Source organism: Pristiophorus japonicus, chromosome 3 (assembly GCF_044704955.1).
Source record: "Pristiophorus japonicus isolate sPriJap1 chromosome 3, sPriJap1.hap1, whole genome shotgun sequence".
Lineage (NCBI taxonomy): Eukaryota > Metazoa > Chordata > Chondrichthyes > Pristiophoridae > Pristiophorus > Pristiophorus japonicus.
The window spans coordinates 112,488,044-112,504,072 of record NC_091979.1 but is presented as its reverse complement, the minus strand read 5'-3'; the positions used below and the strand labels follow the sequence as shown (position 1 = coordinate 112,504,072).

Here is a 16,029-nt window from a genome sequence, read left to right as displayed (position 1 = left end):
ATTAATACATCACAATTGGTTTGAATCTCAAGTATAACAAAGCAAGAGGAAATGTATATAAAAATATATATTTAAAGCAAAGGCAATGTAACTTTTATCCCCAAGTTCTTCATAAATTAATACAAGGAAAACTTAGATCAGAAATATGTCAATTAATGACTGAAAAAGTACAAAAAGTAGAATGAGTAGGCAATACCCAAGATCAGAGTCAGCTTGAAGCTGCAGAACTGAAGGATCGGTATCCCAATGAAAGGTCCTAATTGATTGACAAGTCAACCATGCAGCATTATCAAAAAAAAGTTTAAATTAGTAATGTTAATACTGATGCACATTTTATATCAGATAATTCTTTTTCTATAAATGATGAACTTAACTAATTTAGCACTATATTTTTTGTAATGTGTACAAGGTGATAAATAATAAAAGCTAAAACTGTATTACTTAATGGTTGTGCAGTAAATGATACTAAGCTAAACAATGTATTTTAAAAAACATTTAAGAAAAATACATTTAAACTAAACAGCATGAGACAAATACAGGTAGTACATTGTAAGATAGTAATAATGGTAATAAAGCTTTTAAAGCTCTACAATTAGCAAAACATATATATTGAGAAAAAATCAGCAGGCAGATACTTACCTCCAGAGAAATAACACAAGCAGACTAGTACAGGTACAACATCCAGAAACCAGCTATCCAAAAACCGGACATTTTTGAGGCAGCCAAGGTGGCGATATCGGGCGGCGAGGGATGAGGAAACAGGTAAAAAAAACGGTGAAAAAACGCAGTGCCGGGGGGCCGCGGGCAGCAAGGATCGGCGGGCGGCGAGAAGCGCCAACAGCGAGGTCCAAAATCTGGAAAAATCTGAAAACCGGTACGATCTTGGTCCTAAGGTTTCCAGATTTCGGACATATTGATTTTCTTGTCCAAAATCCGGAAAAATTCAAAAACCAGCACGGTCTTGATCCCAAGGTTGCCGGATTCCGGACATTGTACCTGTATTACAAAAATAACACAGCTAAAGAAACAAGGAATGGGAAAGGATAAAATGAATAGGTATAACAAAAATCCAAAAGGTAAACCAAACTAAGAGTAAGTAAGGAGCACCTGTGATGGTGACCAGTGGAATGAAAAGAGAAGAGGTTCCGTGTCCATGTGGCTGCTAGCTTTGTGTTTTATTTTAAAGAAAAGGTCAGCTCTCTGACATACGGAAAAAGAAAGATACCCACACTGAGAAATTTCTCATAGACTTTCCTACCAGGTCTCAAGAAATTCCTTAGTGAATTTTCCAGTGCTGAAGCATAATTTTACCAAGTAACTATAAGTCCTATTAAAATTAGGGAAGTTGTATGGGTTAGGAGTGCTTGACAAAGAACTATAAGGAAAACAAGTGTTAAATACAATGGAAGATGTATTTAGAAAGGCAAGCATTGACTACTCCCAAAAAAGAACAAGATGCCAAACAACTTTCAGCATGTTTTCTAATTACTGATTTCTATTCCAATGTACTTCCAATTTTTCAGTGGTTTGAATAAAGTCTAATATCAGTGTACAATATCCCTCTAATTTTCAAACAAAATATGGAGTTCCAAGCTATTTAGCCAGGCATCCCTTAAACACACCCATCCCGTATGTCAATTTAGCAGAATAGTGTGGAGGGATAGCACCAAACAATATTCCTACCTCAGCAATATTTAGAAATCTGCTTTAATCTGTAAATAAAAGAGACATCTTAGCAGGGGATGTTTAAGAGATCTTAGAGTTAAGGGCAGAAAATTCCATGAGGAGGCTACGATTTTAGAGTCGCACAACAAAACAATATACACTTGCATTTAAGGCACTTTCCAGCCAAAAAAGGAGGGGGAAAAATCATGACTTCTCTCTCTCCTCTCCTCCCCCTCTTCCAATCTAAGACCGTCCACCAGTCTGACTCCGAGGGTTTGTTAAATTTGATTTTAAACTGCTACCTCTGCATACAACTAAGAAGCAGAAGGCCAGGGTTTGAGAGGGGTAGAAAGTGACCAGGAGCTGGAAAGAGCCAAACACTGAAGAATCCAGAATAGACGGGCTAAGAACATGTACAGTACATGCAATGCAATGATTCCCATACAAGATAATTACACTATTTTCAACCCAAAGATGGCCTAAATTTCTAGTATATACAAGTATACACATCAGGTTCCATAAAGGCTTGGGTGTTGGGACCTATCCTTCTCTAATTGATCCTCAAAACACTTCCAACCAATGCAAATGGCTTCTCAACACAGAATATATGTAAACAATTATTGATTTTTGCCTGACATCGAGTCCTGCACTGGTAAGACATTCTTTCAACACCGGACCAGCAAAACCAAAGGCATCCTGTTCAACCCTCACCAAAAACACTGTTCTATAGCCCCATCTCCATCCTTCTTGGCTATTTAATCACATTGAGCCCAATGGTGTCAGTGTCCTGTTTAACCAAACTGAGCTTCAAATCACACAGTTCTGATGAAGGATCGTCGACCTGAAATGTCAACTCTGTTTCTCTCCACAGATGCTGCCTGACCTGAGATTTTCAGCTTTTTCTGTTTTTATTTCAAACCACACATCTTAGCGATCACCAAGACTGCACCTATTTCCATTTGAATACCGCTTACCTCTTACTCTACCTCATCCCCATTGTCGCTGAAATCTTTATCCATGCCTTTGCCAACTCCAAAGTGAATTACTTCAACACCCTCCATGCCAGTCTCGTGTTGCCTTTCATAAATTGCAATCCATCCAGAAGTCCAGCACCTGCATACGTTCAAGCATATGCCTGCTACTTGTCCGACCCTGGCCTCCTTTGTGTACTCCTCTTTGGCTGCTGCTTCAATCTTGGAGCTTTCAGCTGCCACACCATAACATTCTCCCTAAATCCTGCTGCCCTGATTAAATATCATCCTTGTTATGTCTTGAGAAAAGAATCTGACCAGATAAGCTCAAAGTAATATGTGACCGTAGTCCTTTATTCAGGTCTCCAGAGTGCCTCTCCAGCATGTGAGGCCTCCTTATGTACAGGTGCTCCCAAGGGATTGTGGGATCCTTTGGGACTCCAGGGGATGAGCCCTCTGGTGGTTAAACAAGGTATTTACAGGTTTACATATGTAACAACACTTCTCTCCTCTTCGCCCCCAAAAAGTCAATCGTGTAACTATTTACAATGTGAGTTGATCTGTGGCCTTCCTTTCCCTGGTTGATCGTCTCGGTGCAAATGCTGGTTTTGGCGAGTCGTTTGTTGGACCCTCGCTGGGCTGCTGCGCAGCTGGCCTTGCAGGGTTGCTGGGTGTGGTGAGTCCTGCTGGGCTGCTGCTGGTGATGGGTTCTGCTTCGTGGTCAACCACTTGTTTGCCACTTGTATATGTGTTGGGGGGCCGAAAAAGGTAGAGTCTATTGTGGGTTGTTCTGGATAGTTCGTGAATCTGAGTTTGGTTTGGTCCAAGTGTTTTCTGCAGGTGAGTTTGACCAGAAACACCCTACTCCCCGCTTTGGCCACGACAGTGCCGGGAAGCCACTTGGGACCTTGTCCATTGTTCAATACAAATACAGGATCATTCATCTCAATTTCGTGTGACATATTTGCGCGATCATGATATGTATTCTGTTGAAGCCACCTGCTCTCTACCTGTTCATGTAGACTGCTCTCTACCTGTTCATGTAGAACAGGGTGAACTAGCAAGAGCCTTGTCTTAAGTGCCCTTTTCATGAGCAGTTCAGCAGGGGGAACCCCAGTGAGCGAGTGGGGTCTTGTGTGGTAACTAAGTAAGACTCGGGATAGGCGAGTCTGCAGAGAGCCTTCAATTACCCTCTTCAAGCTCTGCTTGATTGTTTGCACTGCTCGCTCTGCCTGACCATTGGACGCTGATTTAAACGGGGCAGATGTGACATGTTTGATCCCATTGCGGGTCATGAACTCTTTGAACTCCGCACTGGTGAAGCACGGCCCATTGTCACTCACAAGGATATCAGGCAGGCCGTGCGTGGCAAACATGGCCCGCAGGCTTTCAATGGTGGCAGCGGACGTGCTTGTCAACATTATCTCACATTCAATCCATTTGGAGTACGCATCTACAATCATAAGGAACATTTTTCCCAAGAATGGGACTGCATAGTCGACATGGACCCTGGGTCACGGTTTGGAGGGCCAGGACCATAAACTTAGGTGCATTGCTTAACTGTGAACATGTGTTACATTTGTGCACGCAAGACTCTAAGTCTGCATCGATACCGGGCTACCACACATGGGATCTGGCTATCGCTTTCATCATTATAATGCCTGCGTGGGTACTGTGGAGGTCACTAATGAAAGTGTCCCTGCCCTTTTTTGGCACCACTACCCGATTACCCCATAGGAGACAGTCTGCCTATATAGACATTTCATCGCTGCGCCTCTGGTACGGCTTTATTTCTTCCTGAATCTCTACATTAGACCAACTCCCATGGAGCACACAGTTTTTTTTAACTAAGGACAGTAAAGGGTCCTGGCTCGTCCAGGTTCTAATCTGTCGGGCGGTAACAGGTGATTTCTCACTCTAGAATGCTTCCATTACCATAACTAAATCTGCGGGCTGTGCCATCTCCACCCCTGTGGTGGGCAATGGCAGCCTACTGAGAGCATCCCACAGTTTTCTGTGCCTGGCCTGTGGCGGATGGCGTAGTTGTATGCGAACAACGTGAGCGCCCATCTCTGGATGCGGGCCGATGCATTCGTATTTATCCCCTTACTTTCAGAAAAGAGGGATATCAGTGGCTTATGGTCAGTTTCCAATTCAAATTTGAGCCTAAACAGATATTGATGCATTTTCTTTACCCCATAAACACATGCTAATGCTTCTTTTTCAATCATGCTGTAGGCCCTCTCAGCCTTAGACAGACTTCTGGATGCATAAGCAACCGGTTGCAATTTCCCAGATTCATTAGCTTGTTGCAATACACACCCGACACCGTATGACGACGCATCACGTGCTAGTACCAAACGCTTACATGGATCAGACAACACAAGCAATTTGTTTGAGCATAACAGTTTCCTACCTTTCACGAAGGCATTTTCTTGGTTTTTGCCCCATACCCATTCATCTCCTTTATGCAGTAAAGAGTGCAGTGGTTCTAACAGTATGCTAAGACCCAGTAAGAAGTGACCAAAGTATTTCAGGAGTCCTAGAAACATAGAAAATAGGTGCAGGAGTAGGCCATTCGGCCCTTCTAGCCTGCACCGCCATTCAATGAGTTCATGGCTGAACATGCAACTTCAGTACCCCATTCTGCTTTCTCGCCATACCCCTTGATCCCCCTAGTAATAAGGACTTCATCTAACTCCTTTTTGAATATATTTAGTGAATTGGCCTCAACAACTTTCTGTGGTAGAGAATTCCACAGGTTCACCACTCTCTGGGTGAAGAAGTTTCTCCTCATCTCGGTCCTAAATGGCTTCCCCCTTATCCTTAGACTGTGACCCCTGGTTCTGGACTTCCCCAACATTGGGAACATTCTTCCTGCATCTAACCTGTCTAAACCCGTCAGAATTTTAGACGTTTCTATGAGGTCCCCTCTCATTCTTCTGAACTCCAGTGAATACAAGCGCAGTTGATCCAGTCTTTCTTGATAGGTCAGTCCCGCCATCCCGAGAATCAGTCTGGCGAACCTTCGCTGCACTCCCTCAATAGCAAGAATGTCCTTCCTCAAGTTAGGAGACCAAACTTGTACACAATACTCCAGGTGTGGCCTCACCAAGGCCCTGTACAACTGTAGCAACACCTCCCTGCCCCTGTACTCAAATCCCCTCGCTATGAAGGCCAACATGCCGTTTGCTTTCTTAACCGCCTGCTGTACCTGCATGCCAACCTTCAATGACTGATGTACCATGACACCCAGGTCTCGTTGCATCTCCCCTTTTCCTAATCTGTCACCATTCAGATAATAGTCTGTCTCTCTGTTTTTACCACCAAAGTAGATAACCTCACATTTATCCACATTATACTTCATCTGCCATGCATTTGCCCACTCACCTAACCTATCCAAGTCACTCTGCAGCCTCATAGCATCCTCCTCGCAGCTCACACTGCCACCCAACTTAGTGTCATCCGCAAATTTGGAGATACTACATTTAATCCCCTCGTCTAAATCATTAATGTACAATGTAAACAGCTGGGGCCCCAGCACAGAACCTTGCGGTACCCCACTAGTCACTGCCTGCCATTCTGAAAAGTACCCATTTACTCCTACTCTTTGCTTCCTGTCTGACAACCAGTTCTCAATCCATGTCAGCACACTACCCCCAATCCCATGTGCTTTAACTTTGCACATTAATCTCTTGTGTGGGACCTTGTCGAAAGCCTTCTGAAAGTCCAAATATACCATATCAACTGGTTCTCCCTTGTCCACTCTACTGGAAACATCCTCAAAAAATTCCAGAAGATTTGTCAAGCATGATTTCCCTTTCACAAATCCATGCTGACTTGGACCTATCATGTCACCTCTTTCCAAATGCGCTGCTATGACATCTTTAATAATTGATTCCATCATTTTACCCACTACTGATGTCAGGCTGACCGGTCTATAATTCCCTGTTATCTCTCTCCCTCCTTTTTTAAAAAGTGGGGTTACATTGGCTACCCTCCACTCCATAGGAACTGATCCAGAGTCAATGGAATGTTGGAAAATGACTGTCAATGCATCCGCTATTTCCAAGGCCACCTCCTTAAGTACTCTGGGATGCAGTCCATCAGGCCCTGGGGATTTATCAGCCTTCAATCCCATCAATTTCCCCAACACAATTTCCCGACTAATAAGGATTTCCCTCAGTTCCTCCTCCTTACTAGACCCTCTGGCCCCTTTTATATCCGGAAGATTGTTTGTGTCCTCCTTAGTGAATACCGAACCAAAGTACTTGTTCAATTGGTCTGCCATTTCTTTGTTCCCTTTTATGACTTCCCCGGATTCTGACTGCAGGGGACCTACGTTTGTCTTTACTAACCTTTTTCTCTTTACAGATCTATAGAAACTTTTGCAGTCCGTCTTAATGGTCCCTGCAAGCTTCTTCTCGTACTCCATTTTCCCTGCCCTAATCAAACCCTTTGTCCTCCTCTGCTGAGTTCTAAATTTCTCCCAGTCCCCGGGTTCGCTGCTATTTCTGGCCAATTTGTATGCCACTTCCTTGGCTTTAATACTATCCCTGATTTCCCTTGATAGCCACGGTTGAGCCACCTTCCCTTTTTTATTTTTACGCCAGACAGGAATGTACAATTGTTGTAGTTCATCCATGCGGTCTCTAAATGTCTGCCATTGCCCATCCACAGCCAACCCCTTAAGTATCATTCGCCAATCTATCCTAGCCAATTCACGCCTCATACCTTCAAAGTTACCCATCTTTAAGTTCTGGACCATGGTCTCTGAATTAACTGTTTCATTCTCCATCCTAATGCAGAATTCCACCATATTATGGTCACTCTTCCCCAAGGGGCCTCGCACAACGAGATTGCTAATTAATCCTCTCTCATTACACAACACCCAGTCTAAGATGGCCTCCCCCCCTAGTTGGTTCCTCGACATATTGGTCTAGAAAACCATCCCTTATGCACTCCAGGAAATCCTCCTCCACCGTATTGCTTCCAGTTTGGTTAGCCCAATCTATGTGCATATTAAAGTCACCCATTATAACTGCCTAGAAACGACTGCATCTCTGTCACGTTCTGTGGTCTCGGTGTGTTCTTGATTGCTTCCGTCTTCGAATCGGTGGGCCTGATGCCATCCGCTGCAATTCTTCTCCCCAGGAACTCCACTTCAGGCGGCAGGAAAACGCATGTCGAGCATTTTAACCTGAGCCCCACACGATTAAGCTGACTAAGAACCTCCTCCAGGTTCTGCAAGTGTTCGACGGTGTCCAGACCTGTAACCAAGATGTCGTCCTGGAAGACCACAGTGCGCGGGACCAATTTCAGCAAGCTTTCCATGTTTCTCTAGAATATCGCCACAGCTGATCGAATTCCAAACGGGCATCTGTTGTAAATGAAGAGACCTTTGTGCGTGTTGATGCAGGTGAGGCCCTTTGATGATTCCTCCAGCTCTGGTGTCATGTAGGCCGAGGTCAAGTCCAGCTTCATGAACATTTTTCCTCCCGCCAGCGTCGCAAATAGTTCGTCTGCCTTTGGTAGCGGGTATTGACCCTGCAGGGAGAAACGATTGATAGTTACTTTGTAATCACCACAGATTCTGACGGTGTCATCTTCCTTGAGGACTGGAACAATCGGATTAGCCCACCCGTTGAATTCAATTGGCGAAATGATGCCCTCTCGTTGCAGTCAGTCCAGCTTGATCTCCAACCTCTCTCTCATCATGTACAGTACCGCTCTCGCCTTGTGATGGATGGGTCGTGCCCCCGGAATCAAATGGATCTGCACTTTTGCTCCTTGGAACTTCCCGATACCCGGTTCGAACAGCAAGGGGAACTTGTTTAGGACCTGGGCACATGAAGTGTCGTTGGCGGAGAGCGCTCGGAAGTCGTCGCATTTCCAGCGTATCTTTCCCAGTCAGCTCCTGCCGAACAGCGTGGGGCCATCGCACGGTACTAGCCAGAGTGGTAAATTATGCACCGCTCCATCGTAGGAGACCTTTACGGTAGCACTGCCGATTATGGGAATCAGTTCCTTTGAGTACGTTCTCAGTTTAGTACAAATGGGAGTCAGGACTGGCCTTGAGGCCTTGCTGCACCACAATTTATCACAAGTCTTTTTGCTCATTATGGACTGGCTCGCGCCTGTGTCCGGCTCCATTGACACTGCGAGTCAATTTAATTCAACCTTCAGCATTATCGGGGGACACTTTGTGTAAATGTGTGCACCCCATATACCTCTGACTCCTCAGTCTGAGGCTCTGGTTCGTTGTGATCCACCGTGGCTCTGTCCTCCTCTGCAACATAGTGGTTTGCAGGATTAGCAGGGTTTGCAGCTCGCCTGCACATACGTTGGAGGTGTCCCATTGTTCCACACCTCTTGCAAACGTATACCTTTGAAGCGGCATGAATGGAAACGATGATCACCTCCACAGCGCCATCAAGGTGTTAATGGCCTTGCATTCACCACCCTTGATGGTGAACTCAGACATCTGCAGACGTGCAGCTGCAAGCATGCGAGTCCTGCCCTGTACATTACGATTCGAAAACAACATTACTTTGTCCACAGTACTTGCAGCAGCACTCGTGTGCTGAGAGATTTGTTTGGTATTGTCACTGGTGGCGATGAACACCTGGGCTATAGCTATGGCTTTACTCAAGGTTGGGGTCTCTACAGTCAAAAGTTTGCGAAGTATTACTTCATTGCCAATGTCAACTACAAAGAAGTCCCTGAGCATGTACTCCAAGTGTCCTTCAAATTTGCAATGTCCTGCAAGGCGCCTTAGCTCAGCGACGTAGCTTGCCACTTCCTGGTCTTCAAACCTCTTGTACGTGTAGAACCGGTACCTCACCATTAGAACACTTTCCTTCGGGTTTAGATGCTCCCGGACCAGTGTGCACAAATCATCGTACGACTTCTCTGTGGGTTTCGCTGGAGTGAGCAGATTTTTCATGAGGCCATACGTTGGTGCCCCGCAAACGGTGAGGAGGATCGTTCTTCGTTTGGCAGCGTTCGCTTCTCCTTCCAGCTCGTTGGCCACGAAGTATTGGTCGAGTCGCTCCACGAAGATTTCCCAATCATCTCCCTCCGAAAATTTCTCCAGGATGCCCACGGTTCTCTGCTTTGTTGCGGTGGGGTTCGTTATCTGTATTTCGTCGCCAGTTGTTATGTCTTGAATAAAGAATCTGACCAGATACTGTAAGCTCAAAGATTGTGGATCCCTTGGGACACCAGGGGATGAGCCCTCTGGTGGTTAAACAAGGTATTTACAGGTTTACATATTTAACAACCCTCAAAACCTTCCTCTAATCATCCCTTTAGTTACTATCTGCAATCCATCATCCATTATTGCTCAGTATCTGGTTATTTTCTTCTCTGAGGTATTTTGGCTACATCTTATTACATACTATACAATTACAAGCTGTTTGTTGCGGTAGCAACATATTGAGATGGATTAAAAGCAGTAACACTGAAATAATGAAATTGATGCAATGGATGACATTCCCTGCTAGTTTGTTCAGCACTCTGACAGAGAGAATGATAGAAGCAAGACGACAAATATCTGCTCCCACAAAGATAGACTATTCAGCATTCACACTGGCCTGTCTCTAGTTTTCATGTAATACAGTAAATGCTGTTTACAGCTGCAAATGTGTCCATCTTTGGATTATCTTGAGTCTCACAAAGTAGTTCATCTTCAGTGATTCCACCAGATTTACTTTCCAATTAAAATAATAGGAGGAAAATCAGGCGCGTTCCTTTATAGGCAATTGCTCCAATATTCACTGTGCTTAGGCAACCTAGTGTACATCTATCTGTGTGGTTGTACTAGAATAAGGTCACTGCAGAACCCTATTCTGGATTAATCCTTTAAACTAGTTTGTAAACTATTTAGCTCATCAGTTAGAAGTTTAGAGGATGTTAAAGCAGCTTTGTATTTTAATTTCAAATCAGTAAATGGAGTATGGCATTTAATGGCAACTATTTGAAAGTGTGCATGTAATTCAAGCGCTTTTATTTTGCTATATCAATGATTGAGCAACAGCTTAAGTTGGTAGAACCCTTGATATCTGTATCTTCAAATTCAGTATTGTTTAAGTAAATCTATCATGCAACATACACAGAAAGTTATTATTCCCATGATGGGTAAGAAGAAGAATTAAGAATTGATTTTTTTCACATCATTAATAGTATTAAATTACATTGATGTTACATTGGAAGTTGTTGTTGCTGTCATGTAATAATTGATACGTTGGAAATAATACATTGATTTGTATTCAAAATCCCCAGAATATTGACAAATGTAACCAAATATCTTAATTTAAAAAGGAAAAATTTCCAGGACAGGGAACTGGGACTGATTGGATAGCTTTCAAAGAGCCGGCCCAGGCACAATGGGCTGCATGACCTCTTCTGTGCTGGCTGATTCTAGCCCTCAAAGAATTAAACAGCAATGTAAAAAAAATAATGTAAGTAATGTTAATCACATGAATACAGCGCAGATACTGTTGGTCAACAATTGAATAAAAACCACTGCCTCAAATTAAAAACAATTACTACAGCATTATTAGATTTATTATTCCTGGATAATAACACATCTTTGGCCTGTGATAGGTAGATTGTATGAGCACAGTGAATATCAGAAAATTAGGTGGGTCGCAACACATACCTGTAAAGAATTCCACTAGATTTTCTATCCAGTTAAGTTAATAGGAGGAAAATCAGGCGCGTTCCTTTATCGGCAGTTGCTCCAACTCTTCTGTTTTTCCAATATTCACTGTGCTCAGGCAACCTAGTGCGCCTGGGTGCAGACCCAGAAGAAACACCCCGATAAAAATCTTTATGTATATAGTCAGTTAATGCATAACTTTTAAATACTATTCCGCCTGGATCGAATATGGGTTCCTAATTTCTAGTTTCTTAAATATAGTTAGTTTTATAATTCACATTTTAAAATATAGTGTTGTAGTTATCCAATTATATGTACTGGACTCTTGAAGTTATGGAATAGAATAAACATCTGGTTTTGTTTAAAACACAAAGTCAGTCACAATTTGGGCTGTAGTTCTTGTATTAAGAGTTGCTAAAGCTACTGATCAAAACTCTCTTTTGAATGCTTTGTACTTGAACTTAAAAAAAATGTGCATTAAAAGAATATACTGTACTAACAAGTATATCAATTTATACTCAGTTCCAGCCTAAATGTTCATTCTTGTCTTGTAGTGCACTAACAGATTGCTTCCATTTAAAAAAATGCAATAAGCATACAGGAAATTGTAACATTTGTACAGGAACTGAGTTAACACATAACCCCACAGGTAAGGAGTATCTCTGCAGCTCTACTGGGATATAAAAAAATGTCAACAGTTGCCAAGATGTGACACTGATGTAATTATAGGTTAACTACAGCCCTAGGCTTTAGCAAAAATGTCTCTGTTTTTGCACTCTTGGCAAGCTTCTCCCCCCAATTTTTAAAGTAAGAATACTCACTAGAACAAAGGAGGAACAAGGCTTTTCCATTAAAGTTTACTAAATAACTGCATAATACTGAGTGACTGAAACAGGATGCGAGTTAACAATATACTTCCAATGGTTTTAGCACTGTCTGACTGACTAATTAAAATATTTCTAGTTTGACTCCTATTGGGCATTTAACATTTTCTCTGTAGACCAGAATCTGATAAATCTATTAGCTGCTCTTATTGTATTTCCATGAATGTTTATGATATTAATTGGCAGAACATAGCAAAAAGGATCAACTGGATCTTTATTTTCAAGGATGTGCAAACTGCATTAATCACAAATTAGCACTTCTAAATCAATGATACTTTTAACATAAAGTTCATCATATGATCTTAATATGCTGTTGACTGAACTAATTTCAGAGAGAGTGTTCCTGGTATGTTTAAAGTAATTTACAAGAAAACAGCTTCAAAACATTATGGCACATTTACATTACTTATTTTATAGAGTATCTTTTTTAAGTGGCAAGCTCAAGAAGGGGGAATACTATTGCCAGGTGTGAAGAATTTTGAAGTTCTGTTGATGTTTAACACAAAGCCGTCATAGCACATTTCAATATTATCTGGATTAAAAAATAATCTGATATAAAGTCATCTTCATAAAATATAAAAATCCTCCACATGCTATAGAAGCAAAACATAGCTCAACTGGTTCTGGAATAAACCAATCGCAACATTGTAGAAATGCGATGCTGCAATGTGATCTGCAACTCCCACATACTATGCAGCCCTGTACCTTGCATCATTGTCACCGGTTTATTTTGATATAAGGCTAAACTGAATGTACTAATTAAGAAATGCTCAATTTACAATAAAACCCCAAAAACCTAAGGCTTTGCAGGGCCTGAAGGGATAAGACTATGATGTGGACAGATGCTTATCAGTTCAAAAACACAGATCTGTCTCTCTTCTTTACTTAAGCAGCCACCATACACAGCACAAGATTACAATGTAGTGCAATTCAGGAGGCAAAAGGCCCTGAAGAGAAGCCATAACAACTGTAGCCAGGACAAATCTGTACATTGTTGTATGCAGCAGTCAAATTTAAACAGCACAGCTTACTAATTCTGTCAGGACTATTCTGCATGGCAGCCTTGCTAATACTATAATTCAAAATTTGATTGAGATGCCCAGGAAGCAACCTTGGAATGAACAGAAATCCTTTAACCTGCCCCCTAGGCTTCTTCCCTGCAATATAGTAGCAATGTAGAATGCAGCGAACCATCCAGCTAGCTATCAGCTGCTTGGTCATCAGTTTGAATTACAAAAAACAAATTACAAAGTGTGTTGAAACTTATTGTAGTTCACTTAACATATAGAAACATAGAAAATAGGTGCAGGAGTAGGCCATTCGGGCCTTCGAGCCTGCACCACCATTCAATATGATCATGAGCTGATCATGAACTTCAGTACTCCATTCCTGTTTTCTCTCCATGCCCCTTGATCCCTTTAACCGTAAGGACCACAACTAACTCCCTTTTGAATATATCTAACGAACTAGCCTCAACAACTTTCTGTGGTAGAGAATTCCACATGCTCACAACTCTCTGAGTGAAGAAGTTTCTCCTCATCTCAGTCCTAAATGGCTTACCCCTTATCCTAAGACTGTGACCCCTGATTCTGGACTTCCCCAACATCGGGAACATTCTTCCTGCATCTAACCTGTCCAATCCCGTCAGAATGTTACATGTTTCTATGAGATCCCCTCTCATTCTTCTAAATTCCATTGAATATAAGCCTTGTCGATCCAGTCTTTCTTCATATGTCAGTCCCGTCATCCCGGGAATCAGTCTGGTGAACCATCGCTGCACTCCCTCAATAGCAAGAATGTCCTTCCTCAGATTAGGAGACCAAAACTGCACACAATATTCAAGGTGTGGCCTCATCAAGGCCCCGTACAAATGTAGTAAGACCTCCCATCTCCTATACTCAAATCCTCTCGCTATGAAGGCCAACATGCCATTTGCCTTCTTCACCACCTGCTGTATCTGTATGCCAACTTTCAATGAGTGATGTACCATGACACCCAGGTCTCGTTGCACCTCCCTTTTACTAATCTGTCACCATTCAGATAATAATCTGCCCTCCTGTTTTTACCACCAAAGTGGATAACCTCACATTTATCTACATTATACTGCATCTGCCATGTATTTGCCCACTCACCTAACCTGTCCAAGTCACCCTGCAGCCTCTTAGCATCTTCCTCACAGCTCACACCGCCACCCAGCTTAGTGTCATCTGCAAACTTGGAGCTATTACATTAAATTCCTTCGTCTAAATCATTAATGTATATTGTAAATAGCTGGGGTCCCAGCACTGAACCTTGCGGTACCCCACTAGTCACTGCCTGCCATTCTAAAAAGGACCCATTTATTCCTACTCTTAGCTTCCTGTCTGCCAACCAGTTCTCTATCCACATCAGTACATTACCCCCAATACCATGTGCTTTAATTTTGCACACTAATGTCTTGTGTGGGACCTTGTCAAAAGCCTTTTGAAAGTCCAAATACACCACATCCACTGGCTCCCCCTTGTCCACTCTACTAGTTACACCCTCAAAAAATTCCAGAAGATTTGTCAAGCATGATTTCCCTTTCATAAATCCATGCTGACTTGGACCGATCCTGTCACTGCTTTTCAAATGCGCTGCTATTACATCTTTAATAATTGATTCCAACATTTTCCCCACCACCGATGTCAGGTTGACCGGTCTATAATTCCCTGTTTTCTCTCTTCCTCCTTTTATAAAAAGTGGGGTTACATTAGTTACCCTCCAGTCCAAAGGAACTGATCCAGAGTCTACAGAATGTTGGAAAATGACCACCAATGCATCCACTATTTCTAGGGCCACTTTCTTAAGTACTCTGGGATGCAGACTATCAGGCGCTGGGGATTTATCGGCCTTCAATCACATCAATTTCTCTAACACAATTTGCTGACTAATAAGGATTTCCTTTAGTTTCTCACATATAGCACTTTTTCCATTCTGCAGGCATCGAAGCAATGAAAATCTACTACTGATAACAACTACTTGTATTTATATAGCACCTTTAACTTAGTAAAACATCCCAAGTTGTTTCACAGGAGTATTAAGACAAAACTTTGACATAGTCAAAGAAGAAGAAATTAGGGCAGCTGACCAAAAGCTTGGTCAATGAGGTAGGTTTTAAGGCACGTCTTAAAGAAGGAAAGAGAGTTAGAGAGGCGGAGAGGTTAAGAGAGGGAATTCCAGAGCTTAGGGCCGAGGCAACAGAGGGCACAGCCACCAATGATTGAGCGATTATGATCAGGGATGCTCAAGAGGGCAGAATAAAAGGAGCGCAGATATCTCGTGGGTTGTGGGGATGGAGGAGACTACAGAGATAAGGAAGGGCAAAGCCATGGAGGACGTTGAAAACAAGGATGAGAATTTTGAAATTGAGGCGTTTTTTTAACAGGGAGTCAATGTAGATTAACAAGGAAGGGGTGATGGGTGAACTTGACTTGGTGCAGGTTAGGACATGGGTAGCTGCGTTTCGAATGACCTCAAGTTTATCTGGGATAGAACGCGGAAGGCCAGCCAGGAGCGCATTGGAATGGTCAGGTCTAGAGGTAACAAAGGTGTGGATGAGGGATTCAGCAGCGGATGAGCTGAGGCGGTGCAGAGACAGGCGATGTTACAGAGGTGGAAATAGGCAGTCTTAGTTATGCCATGGATATATGATCAGAAGCACATTTCAGGGTCAAATATGACATCAAAGTTGCGAACAGTGTGGTTCAGCTTCAGACAGATGTTAGGGAGAGGAAAGGAGTCAGTGGCTAGAGAACGGAGTTTGTGGTGGGAACCGAAGACAATGGCTTTGGTCTTCCCAATATTTAATTGGAGAAAATTTCTGTTC

General features: G+C 42.7%; 1 protein-coding gene across 9 annotated transcripts in view; it reads right to left on the bottom strand.

Annotated features, from left to right (window-relative positions):
• The window catches only part of LOC139259841 (cytoplasmic dynein 1 intermediate chain 2-like), a 141,279-nt gene that overhangs the window by 64,941 nt on the left and 60,309 nt on the right, over positions 1-16,029 (bottom strand). For 5 of the 9 annotated variants that reach the window (XM_070875708.1, XM_070875709.1, XM_070875710.1 and 2 more), the window contains one exon: positions 197-256. The exons of the other annotated variants lie outside the window; for them this stretch is intronic. In XM_070875708.1, the coding sequence (XP_070731809.1) occupies positions 197-256 (60 nt within the window). The remainder of the gene's footprint in view (positions 1-196; positions 257-16,029) is intronic. 9 annotated transcript variants of the gene reach the window in all.